This window comes from Gossypium hirsutum, chromosome D01, assembly GCF_007990345.1.
Source record: "Gossypium hirsutum isolate 1008001.06 chromosome D01, Gossypium_hirsutum_v2.1, whole genome shotgun sequence".
Lineage (NCBI taxonomy): Eukaryota > Viridiplantae > Streptophyta > Magnoliopsida > Malvales > Malvaceae > Gossypium > Gossypium hirsutum.
The window spans coordinates 4,951,083-4,963,762 of NC_053437.1; the positions used below are offsets into that span (position 1 = coordinate 4,951,083).

Here is a 12,680-nt window from a genome sequence, read left to right on the forward strand (position 1 = left end):
CTTTGAGCTTTTGTTAGATAAATTTTTAAAGTGATTAGATCACTTTCGTAGAAATTGCTTTATTTGTTGGCATGTTTGATAAAAAAAATATTGATTATTTGCTTGCATCTTTTTGAGGATATCATACAATTAATTTCATGTTTATTAGTGAAGAAGAGATTGAATCAAGCAAGATTACTTTCCAAGGATTTTTATATAATTTACTCACCTTATATATTAAGATATGCAATCTAAAAAGATGTAGACTGGTTTTATGATCTTTTTGTATCCTTATATTAAGGATAATTGATGTAATGAGATTTGGGTAGGTAATTTGGATTAAAGATTGTTTTGTGAAGATGGATTCGTGCTTTAAATATGGAAAACTTGATCAATCATGGTAAAAGTTTTATAGTTGGGGCAAGTGTTTTTGAAGTGGCTGCCAAAGTGCTAGTGGAAGTGGCCACTTCGCCAAGCACTTTGATAGATATGTACTTGCCTTATTTAGAATTGAAAATCTTTTAGATATTATTTTTATTGTTTCACTACTACCAATTGCTTGTTTTAGTTTAAAATGTCACACTGAAGACTTTAATAGAAAAGAATTAATTGTGATAAATTTGAAAAAATAGTGGCACTAAATGCTTAAAAATAAAAATAAGACTAAATTTAAAATGTACAAAGTATAAGGACTTAGAGCATGTTTTAACTTTCAAATTATAATTCTATAATTTGATACAAACAAATAATCACTTTAATATAAAAGGAATGTCTAAAGTGCGTCCTTTATGGACACATGAATGCAGCGTGTTGTTTTCTTCTTTTTCTTTAAATTATAAAAAATAAATAAATTTTAGTTTTTATCTTTGAGATATAATCCTTATACTTTAATTTTTAACATAATTTTGTCTCTATATTTTATACTATTATTAATTAGTCAAAATAGTTAATAATATTAATTTTTTAATTAAAATATTATTTAATTATATAATTTAAAAATAAAATTTTAAATCGAAAAAGTAGATAAATTAAATTATTTAAAATAAAAATAAAGAGACTAAATTCTAAATTAAAATATATAATCAGTGTGAATGAAATACACTAGTATTTATAAATTTAGTGTGGTCATACTGTTAACAATCAATAGAAAGTGTGAACAGTCAATTAACAAGGGACTTCCACGGCAATGCGTGGGTCCATTCTAGTGTATATAAAGAATGGATTATCTAGCTTGACAAACTTCTTCTCATTAACTCAACACCAAAACTCAAATGGGGAAAACTTTCCTCAACTTAGCTCTTCTTATCATCTTCCATTTTTTTTTTATTATGGCTACTTCCTCTATGAAATTAACCACCATAGTTACCGACCAATTGGCTCTTCTTGCATTAAAAGAACATGTTATTCACGACCCCGAAAATGTCTTGACCACTAACTGGTCAGCTTCTACCCATGTTTGCAAATGGTTTGGTGTCAGTTGCGGATCCAAGCACCGCAGAGTCGTAGCTCTAAACATTACTGGGTTGGGACTCGTAGGAACCCTTCCTCCCCACTTAGGAAATTTATCATTCCTTTCTCTTCTTTCCATTTCAGATAATAGTTTTGACGGTGAATTACCTGTCCAGTTATCCAATTTGCGACGGTTGAAGCATATAAACTTTCGTAACAACAACCTTAGTGGAGAAATCCCATCATGGTTGGGATCATTACCTGAACTTCAAAGGTTGTTTCTGTATCATAACCACTTCAAGGGTGTTATTCCATTCTCTTTAGGTAATTTGTCAAAGCTAGAGATGTTGGACTTGTTCCAAAACCAGCTTTCAGGTTCAATACCCTCCTCCATCTTCAATATATCTTCGTTGCAGAAAATAAATCTAAGAAACAATTATCTCTTTGGCTCCATACCTTCTGTTTCGCACGATATTCTTTCCTTAGAACTCATAGATTTCACCTTCAATAATCTCACTGGCCATTTTCCAAGTGATATGTTTGATCATCTTCCGAATTTGAAAAAGCTGAGCTTGAGTGATAACATGCTTTCTGGCAAAATTCCAGCTAGTTTATGCAAGTGCAAAGAGTTAGAAATTTTATCGTTATCATATAATCAATTGGGGGGAAGCCTACCGGTAGAAATTGGGAACCTGAGTATGCTTCGAATCCTCTTTATTGGTCGGAACCACTTTGAAGGTGATGTATACTAAATTTTTTAAGCCACCAAAGTGTTTATTTTGTTATTATTTTATTTTAAAGGCTGTTTATTTTATTCAGGAAGAAAATTGTTAAGAGATATTTTCTTATCCCTCTCAAAATTCTATTCCCAGCCTTAATTCCTATAGTAATGAAGTGTGCAGTATGACACCTAATAGGATGGGGAATATCTTATTCAATTTATTGCAAACCGATAATTCTGAATTTGTGTGAATTTGATCATTGCAGGTGAAATTCCACAACAAATTGGGAATCTAACTCTTCTTATGGTGCTTGATACTGCCGACAATAACTTAACAGGTGAATGAGTAAAACGTAGTTTACAATCAAATTATTATATTTAATTTATAACTTTCTAAAATAATATTAGCTTCTAATTTATATTAGTATGTGATTTTATACATACAATATAGTTTGACTTTATGTAGTTAATGCAGAGTAATATTAATTAACATAATTAATCCTTGTATATTAATTAAGTGATATTTAAGATGCTTAAAATTCTATTAAGTAATAACTTTATTTTACATCAATAAAATTAACACAACTTTATTTTTTTATACTAATTATTATAATTTAAATTATAATTATCACAACTTTATTTTTTCTATATTTAAATGTTTAGAGTTTTACTTAAGTAATAACTCTATTTTAAAATTAGCATAACTTTTTTAACTAATAAATGTAAATTAAATTATAATATTTTAAAATGTGTATTAATTATCTCAACTTCTATTTTTAAACATATAATTCTTGCGGGTTCAAATTTTTTTTTTTAAATTCACACTTTTATATATATTGTAGATTATAGATAAATTTAGCCTTATGTTTTTTGATAAGTTCATAATCATTAGAAAAAGTAATTTTTTTGAATTAAGATATTGTCTACCTATACTTTACTATTTATAAAATTTAACTTTTTTTAGGGTTTATAGCCTCCTATTTCCAATAATGTCTTATTCAAATTAAGTTTAAAATTGAAATTTAAACTTGAATTTTGTCTTTAAAATTATAATATGTATTGCCACTGCCCTAGATAACAAAAAAATACGATTGAATTAATTTTATTTTCTTAAAAATAAAAATCTGATTTTATTGAACCCTAAAAAGAAACAACTATATATTATTTATTTTTTAAATAAACTATATATTGATTTGGCCAGTTTATTCTTTATGAATTCATTTATCATTATTTTCTACATTTTGAATTTCTTTCAACTTTAAAGTTAAACATTTTAGTTTAAAATTAAGGCTTTGTTCATGATTTAGACCCTGAATTTTACTCATTTTTCATTTTGGTACATAAATTTTATATCCCATTTTGATGCCTAAATTATACATCTATTATATTTTTTCAAACATTGACCGGTGACGTGACCATTGGTTGGACATTAGTCAATAATCACGACTAAAATGAACTTGAACAAACTGACCCCCTAATTCATTCTTGACATGATTTGGAATTTTTGAGATTTCAACTTAGATTTTGCTCTAGATCGATTTATTTTGTTGAGCTATCTAGATATTCTGATTTGTCAATTTAAGTTGTCCATTAATTTTGTTGAATTATCTTAATAAAAATATGCAATTATTATTAGTAAACTAATCGTGTAAATTACGAGTTGCTTGTTACGTTGTTTATATCGTGAAACAAATAGAAATGTACTGTTTTTATTTATGCATGTACGATTTTATAATTTTATATAGTGAAACAATAACTTTTTATGATTTCATAATTTTTATCATTTTAATAATTATTAATACATTTTTATAAATTTTAATAATTTATTATTATTACAATTTTAAATATTTTTTACAACTTTTTATGATTTTTATATTAGTCTCAATCATATGCAAAATGTATTTGGACAACTAGTTGCCTAGATTTCAATAAACCTGGATGTTCATTTGCCCAAATTCATTATGGATTTGCTTTTTAGTTATTTTTATTAATTTTTAGGATTTTTAAAATTTTTATATAGTTTTTTATATTTTTATAGATTTGATAATTTCTATAATTTTTAAAATATTCTAAATCACATCGAGAATAAATTTAAAAAAATGATTGTCAAGATTCAATTGAACATGAACACTCATTTGTCTAGGTTCATTCGAGCTCTTAATGCTAATCAATGGTGATGCCATCAATTAATAATGTTGGACATGTGGTGTGTTCGCATTGGTTGGATGTACTATTTTTTTAACAGTAATAACTTTTTCGACAAAAAAAACCATAGGAGAGCAATAGCTTGAGTATCAAAATAAGACAAAAACTTTGAAGTATCAAAGTGAAAAAACATATGTAGTTTAGGGTGAAATCATAACAAAGCCTAATATTAATTACTTAAATATTTTATTTTTTGTAAAAAAAATTTTATTGGGTTTATATATATTTTTTCATTATTTCAGGTTACAATATATTTTATACATGTTAGTGATTTTAGTTTTAAAAAACTAAATAAATTATGTCTTAGAATATTCTAGTTCACTGAGATCTTACTTGTGAATCAAATATAAACCCTTTTATGTTCTCATATTTGTTTGATAAATTTATGGCAGGTATAATACCACATCAGATTGGTAACCTAAAGCACCTAGAACTCTTGAATTTGGGATTTAACAATTTTGTTGGTTCTATTCCTCCTGCAATATTTAATTCCACATTGTCGAGCATTTCTTTGGAGTTAAATCATCTTTCTGGCCATCTTCCGTTAGACATGGGCCTTTGGCTTCCAAACTTGGAAAATTTGTATCTTGGAGTGAATCAACTCCATGGTTCATTCTCAAAGTCTATTTGCAATGCCTCTCAGCTTACTCAACTTGACGTGTCACAAAATTACTTTTCAGGGTCCATTCCTGACAATTTGGGAAATCTAAGAAATTTAAAGGTTCTTGACTTGCAGGATAATAATTTAACTTCCTTAGGATTGAGCTTTCTTTCTTCTTTGACCAACTGTAGAGGCTTGGAATACCTGATTTTCGGTGAAAACCAATTGCTTAGTGGTCAACTTCCAGGTTTGGTAGGGAATCTCTCACGTTCTCTTCGGAGGTTCGATGCTTCTTTTTGCAACATCAGCGGTAGCATCCCGAGTGAAATTGGCAACTTAAGCAGCTTGATATCCATCGTTCTATTCGACAGTAAATTGACTGGAACTATACCTACTACAGTTGGAGGATTGAAAGAGCTGCAAAGTCTTTCTCTTGAAAACAACAAGTTAGAAGGATCCATTCCATTTGAATTATGTCATCTAAACAAGTTGGCTTTCTTGTTCTTGACGAATAACAAATTGTCTGGACCAATACCTGCTTGCTTGGGTAATCTCATTTCTTTAAGGAACCTATTTCTAGGCTCCAATATGTTTTCTTCCTCAATACCTTCAAGCTGGACAGGGCTTAACGATCTGCTCATCTTGAACTTGTCTTATAATTCTCTAAGTGGTCCACTACCAATTGACATGGGAAAGTGGAAGGTTTTAACTAGTATGGATTTGTCAAATAATCAATTCTCAAGTAATATTCCAACCGGGGTTGCAAATCTTAAAGATCTCACTCATTTTTCCTTATCCAACAATAGAATCACAGGTTCTATTCCCGAGTCATTTGGTGACTTGTTGAGTTTGGAGTTCTTGGACTTGTCAAGAAATAATCTTTCCGGTGAGATTCCCAAGTCTTTAGAGAACCTTCGTTTTCTCAAATATTTCAATGTCTCTTTCAATAGACTTCAAGGAGAAATTCCTAAAGGAGGACCATTTGGAAACTACTCAATCGAGTCGTTTAAAGGGAACGAAGCATTGTGTGGTGCAGCTCAACTTCATGTTCCATGTTCGAAAACTAGACCTCTTAGAAATTCCAAGGTGAGAACAAAGCTTATAATATCTGTAGCACTGCCAATTGCCTCTGCAATATTGGTGCTTGCTTTAATTATCATTATCTTGCGAAGAAGGAAGAGAAAAGACAGATCGACAACTCAAGAAGACTCGACACCTTTAGGAACGTGGAGACGAATTTCATACCACGAGCTTCATCAAGCTACAGATGGATTCAGTGATAGGAGGTTGCTTGGTAATGGGAGCTATGGTTCTGTATATCAAGGGACACTGTTAGATGGGATGGAATTTGCAGTAAAGGTATTCAAGTTAGAGTTAGAAGGAGCTTTTAAGAGTTTTGATGTTGAATGTGAAGTTCTTCGCAACATTCGTCACCGAAACTTAATCAAAATCATTAGTAGTTGCTCTAATGATCTTGATTTCAAAGCTTTAGTGCTTGAGTTCATGTCTAACGGGAGTCTTGATAAATGGTTGTATTCCAACAATCATTCTCTGGACATCCTACAGAGGTTGAACATTATGATAGATGTTGCATCTGCATTGGAATATCTCCATCATGGTAATGCAACACCCGTGGTTCACTGCGATTTAAAACCTAGCAATGTTCTATTAGATGAAGATATGGTTGCACATTTGAGTGATTTTGGCATCGCAAAACTCTTAAGTGAAGAGGACTCAATGATACAAACCATGACCATGGCAAAAATAGGATACATGGCACCAGGTGATACTTTTAGTTACAACTTTTTCTTTTCCTTCACAATTAATGCCAGTGTAGCATGTGGATAAAAGAAGGGATCATATGCATTAAGCTTTGATTTCCAAACCTATTAAATGACGCCTTTAAAGGAAGAAAATAGATTAAATTCAATTTTTTATAGCATTCATGCATAACTTTTTGGATTTTTTTTATTATTGATAGTGTTCTTTTAAATTCATACACAGAATACGGAATTGAAGGAATTGTTTCGACAAAAGGTGATGTGTATAGTTTTGGTATTCTTATGATGGAAACCATCACAAGAAAAAAGCCCACAAATGAAATGTTCGAAGGAGAAACAAGTTTGAGGAGTTGGGTGGAAGAGTCACTATCATCTTCGCTAAATCAAGTTTTAGATACCAACTTGCAGAGCAGTATTGGGAGGAAACGTTCAGCAACCGACAATTGTGCCTTATCCATTTTGCTAGTTGGGCTGGAATGTTCAGTAGAGGCTCCAGATGAGAGGCTTGATATGAAAGAGACAGTTACGAAATTAAAGAAGATCAAAGTGAGGTTATTAAAGGACATTGGACGGGTTCGTTGAAGAGGCAGTTACTAAAAATAAACTTCATTTAATAAAGCCTGTAGAGCATGCAAGTCTAAATGTGTAATTTACCTAGTCGACGCAATTTAGATAAGGTTATAACTTAGTCCTTAGATAGGTTTTATTCAATACTCAATTTAGAAAAGCGATATATTTTGGATTAGTACAAAGACATGAAAATTTTATTTAAAAACATAAAATCAAACACTAATACAATATGAATACCCAAACATATCAAAAGCTACGATTGGATTTTTTATTCCGCAAACAATCTTATCAAAGTTTCATGCATTTTTATTTTTTAAGTATTTATTTTATAGTATTTTATTATACTTATATAAAACATTTATCAACCATCTAACCTTATTTATCAAGTCTAAAAACTCCAAAATTACTAAATATTTTCCCTCAATCAAAATATTAACTTCTAAAAATTTATATAATACATCACAAATCCATTAAAGGATGTTATCGTTAATATTAACTTCTAAAAACACATTTTTTTATTTATTGAAATTCTTTATATAGTTATCTTTAATATGGTAAAATCTTGTATCCATTTTATAAAAATCAAAATAAATTATTTTAGATTTTAGAAACTTTCAACATTTAAAAATATGTAAAAATTCATTAAAATGTATAAAAATTTTAAAAATTAAAATTTTGAAACTTTATTTGAAATTTTAGAAATTTACAAAAAAATAAAAATAAAATTACCGAGATGTCATCCATAGATTGAAATTCGTTGCCAGTCAAAATTAATCAATGATGGTTCAAATTTTTTTAACCAAATTGACCAATAACGAATTTTGATCATCAAATTAAATAAATTCTAGTTAAAGTTGATGAAAGCGGATAATTTTTTAATTTTTTATATATTTTTATTTTTCTAAGTTTGAATAAATTTTATCTAAATTTTTTAAATTCTGAATTATATATTTTTTATTTTTTATTTTTATAAAATTTCAAATAGTTTTTCAAAATTTTAAATATTTTTTTATAAAAATTTTATTTTTATAATTCTTGATTTTTATATATTTTTTTTCAAGTTTTTAATGTGCTTGCTAACATAGTAGATACATTCAACTATGACATTACATGTGCAAAAACCTAATTGATCCAAGTCATATCATTTTAATAGTGTTACAAAAATGGATTTGAACGTACAAAACTTAAATTCCAGTTACCAATTTGAAAAAAATATATTTGGCACCAATTTAAACATTAAAATTAAATTTATTTATTAAAAAATTATATTTACTCTATCTCTACAATTTTACAATACAGAACTTTAAAAAAAAACGTAACAATTTATTTGACCTTCTAATTTTTTTTAAAATTAATTAATTACTAACATGACAATCTATATGTATACTGCATCAATAAAATTAATATTAAAAATTAAATTTTTTATCTATATTGAGTTAATTTGATAAATATATAAATTTAAGGGTTAAAGAACGAAATATTAAATAAATAGCTAAAATAATTTTTTTTATTGAAGAGTGAAATAAATCGTTGTACTTAAAAAAATCAAAATGATAGAAATTTTAGCAAAGTTAAAAAGGGCATTGAATCATGAATTTGTATATAAGGATACCCATCGCCATGTAATTGATTCTTCATATATATATTGAGTGTTTGGAAGAACAAAAGGCTAAATTAATTGCAGAATTAGCTAATAGAAAAATGTTAGTTCTTTGGGTTTTAACTCAATGATTGGTGCATAATTTTTTACTCTTTTTGAGCAAGAACCCGAACTTCCCCCCTTCACCTAAATTACCAAAAGAAAGAAAAAAGTTAGGTCTTTCATCGTAAATCATATATGAAATGTAAATATGACAGCCAAAAACTTGGCTTTTACTACCTTTATTTGATCATTGAATTATATGAAGAAACAGAAAATTTTTAACGTTTTCTCCAGCTAAAGGAAAAAATACAAAAATGATCTTTGACCTTCGTGCACAACTTGAACCTGAAATATTTACCAAAAGAAGTAAACAAAATTCTTGGCATTACAAAGGAATTATAAAACAAAATGCCGGTCGAAATGCTGCAGTTGAGTTGTATCAACCCCAAGTTCCATGGTATCTCAACAAAAATCTTTTAAAACCAGCCTAAATTTTTAAGTACTTATTTGTTCTAAGTATGATATGACTTAGCCAACATGACGTGAAGCAATCTATCACTGAATTCATCTATATATATATGTACCTCGAAATCTAACTGATACTACACACTATCTAAAGCCTTCAAAACCAAGAGATAGAGGTTACTTGGGATCCCAATAATGGCTCGCTTAAACCTTGCTTTGCTTGTAATTGTCTTTGTTTTGATCTATCAGGTACCATCGATGCAATCTAGGAAGCTTTTCAATGGTGAGATGAAAGCAGCAGTCATTTCACCCAAGGATAATTTGGTTCCAAGTGATGTTCCCAAGAAGCCTACAACTGATAAAGATAGCATAATGGCTGATAATGAAAGGCTTTTTTCTGTTCATCTTGGTAAAATTGATCGATTGTTGCAATCAGCAATACCAAGTCCTGGAGCTGGCCACTAGCTAGCTAGACTCAGTTGTCTCCCAACTGTAGTTCAGTATAATATATACGAATTAGCTGCCGAAAATATATATAACTAGTGTACATGTAAGGTTTGTCTCTTATGTTGTTACCTGCAATAATCCAAAATATCTGCAACTTTAATTGAAAAGAATGCTAAATTGCAATGATAAAGCTAATTAATTTGTTCATGAGAAGTATGTTTATCATTGAAATACAATAAATTATCTTTGATGGAAGATTTTAGTTTCCACAACACCAAGTTCCGAAGAAACTGTTGAAGTCAAACCGACTTTAAGTCGGTAAAGCATGGAAAGAAGATTGGTTCTAAGTCGGTGTAGCGGTGGAGCTTATAAAAAATTGTTCGAGTATGGCGGTAAAGTGAGCATCTAAGTCCGTTAATTTAGGCTATAAATGTAGTGCATGTGCAGTGAGAAATAGAAGTGGGTAATGGAGAAAAAGAACGTGTTTATATATTTATGTTGTTTTCTAGTAAGTTACTTCCTTGAGTAATAAACTTATTTTGGTTTCAGTGTTCTCTATGCATCCAATAAATGGTATAAAAGTTTAGTTTGTGGCCATGTTATGATGACGAAAGTAATTCAACTGCACATTTTGAAATTAATGAAGATAAGTTATGATAACTGGAGCTTCCAAATAAAAGATATATTTGGCTCTCACTCAAGATTGCTGGAATATTATAAAAAAAGAATATGTTGAGCCTGAAAATGCAGCTGTTGAAGCGGTTTGAGAAGTGAAGAGAAATGGGTATTAAGGAAGCTCGTAAAAAAGATAACAAGGTTTCAAGGAGTTGACGACTTAACTTTTGAAAAAAAAATTGGATGCGAAAACATCACAGGAAATATGCGGGGGTATGTCTGCAATCACTAAGAGCTGAATTTGAGAGGTTGAAAATGAGAAGTTCAAAAAATATTGATGACTGTGTTAGCCGATTGATGGGGTATTGAAAAAATTCCAATAAAAGTCCCATTTTTTTACAAAGTTTACAAACAGATATCTAATATGTTTCTAACAGCTTGGGACAGATGGTATACTGTCGGTGGCCACCCACTTTCACCCTAAATCCTAAACCTGCAGATATATTAATTAAAATTATGCCAACTATATTTGATTTTGTAAGTTCAAAGAACGAAAAATAGGTAAAAATATGTTGGAAATATGAGGCTCCCAACAAAATGCGATTCTTGGAAAATGTCATATTAATATAAAACCCCGAGTCACCCTGGTTAACACAGACAAATAGATGTGGTAATCCATGCTCAAAGTGCTGGGTCTTATAAAGCATAGAAATGGTCTTTCACCTTCATAGACAGCTTGGAGTTGCAAATTGAAAGCTAGATGCCAGAAAAGTTAAATGAAGCTTAATTTGTTAGTTGTTTTTAGAGTAAAAATATCATGAAGGTCTTTGTTTCGTCCCCTTTATTTAAAAAATAGATAAATTGATCCTTAAACATTAGATCAAATAGTAAATTAGAGATTTTTGTTAAAATTTTCATTTATTTATATTGTTAAAAACTAGCATAACTAATGAAATTACTAACTAACGACATATGGCATGCTATGCGTACCTCATGCTAGAATGCATAAATCATTTTTTAACAGTAGAAATAGATGAAATTTTTAAACGAATGATCAATTTACTTTTTGATTTAACATATTTGAATTAATTTACTTAAATAAAGAGTGAGCAAAATACAATCCACCCCAGTACAGGAGCGTGTATAATACTGTTATTTTTAGTCACAGATATCCGTAGACATTGCATGAATACTATTGGATCAAGCCGGCTAAGTAATCAATAAATGCCCACCATTATAAATTCCATGAATCTCTTATTTCATTCCAAACATGTAATTAGAGCTGCTCATGGGCCGGGCGGCCCGGCCCGGCCCGACGGCCCGCCCGAAATATGGGAGGGTTTGGATAAAAATATAGGCCCGAAATATGGGCTTGGGCAAAAAAACGAGGCCCGATTAAAAAACGGGCCGAGCCTCGGGCACCACTTTTTTGGCCCGGGCCCGGCCCGAATTTAATAATAAATATTTTATTTTTTTATTTTTTTAATTTTTTAATTTTAAAATACTTTTAAAATACTTTTTTAAATTTTTTTAATTTTAAAATATTTTTAAAATACTTTGTAAAATTTTTTTAATTTAAAAATATTTTTAAAATATTTTTTTTTATTTTTAAAATAATTTTTTGGTATTTATTTAAAAAAAGGGGCCGGGCCGGGCCGGGCCCGGGCTTATGAATTTTTTCCCGGGCCGGGCCTAGACAAAATTCTAGGCCCATATTTCGGGCCGGGCCGGGCCCGGGCCAAAATTTTTATGGGCCCGGCCCGAACCCGGCCCGGCCCATGAGCACCTCTACATGTAATACTTGACTTAGCCAACACGTTGCCATCTGAATCCTTTGCAGATATATATAAACCTTAATTCCAATTAGTTTAAGCAAGGCCTCATTATACACTGCATCAAAGGGTCACTCACTACTGAAATAAGACATTCCCTTCTCCTTCCAACTCTAAGATGGCTCGTTTAAGCATAGTTTTGATTATCTTTCTTTTCTCTTTTATCATCCAATCACCATCATCAGCTGAAGCTAGAAAGCTAATGATGAACTTACAGGAAACAGCTGAAGCACTTCCATTGAACAAAAATGTTGTAGTAAGTGTTGAGCAAATAGAACCGACACCAGCAGTTTCTTTTAGAAACAAAGACCATGAAATGGTTGATGAGGAAAGGCTTTTTGCTCTTCATCTTGCCAAAATTGATCGAATTTTA

At 30.1% G+C, this 12,680-nt stretch overlaps 1 protein-coding gene across 1 annotated transcript; it reads left to right on the top strand.

Annotated features, from left to right (window-relative positions):
- The first annotated feature begins 1,220 nt into the window (after positions 1-1,220).
- Positions 1,221-7,542, top strand: LOC107928060 (LRR receptor-like serine/threonine-protein kinase EFR). Its single transcript, XM_016859213.2, has 4 exons — positions 1,221-2,166; positions 2,416-2,487; positions 4,747-6,738; positions 6,960-7,542. The coding sequence occupies exons 1-4, from the start codon at positions 1,251-1,253 to the stop codon at positions 7,316-7,318; spliced, it is 3,339 nt and encodes a 1,112-aa protein (XP_016714702.2). The 5' UTR covers positions 1,221-1,250; the 3' UTR covers positions 7,319-7,542.
- The last annotated feature ends 5,138 nt before the right edge of the window (positions 7,543-12,680 follow it).

Coding starts and splice junctions, on each gene's coding strand:
- LOC107928060 (XM_016859213.2), top strand. CDS start 1,251: ATGGGGAAAACTTTCCTCAACTTAGCTCTTCTTATCATCTTCCATTTT. Junction 2,167..2,415: donor TGGTCGGAACCACTTTGAAG/GTGATGTATACT, acceptor TGATCATTGCAG/GTGAAATTCCACAACAAATT. Junction 2,488..4,746: donor TGCCGACAATAACTTAACAG/GTGAATGAGTAA, acceptor AATTTATGGCAG/GTATAATACCACATCAGATT.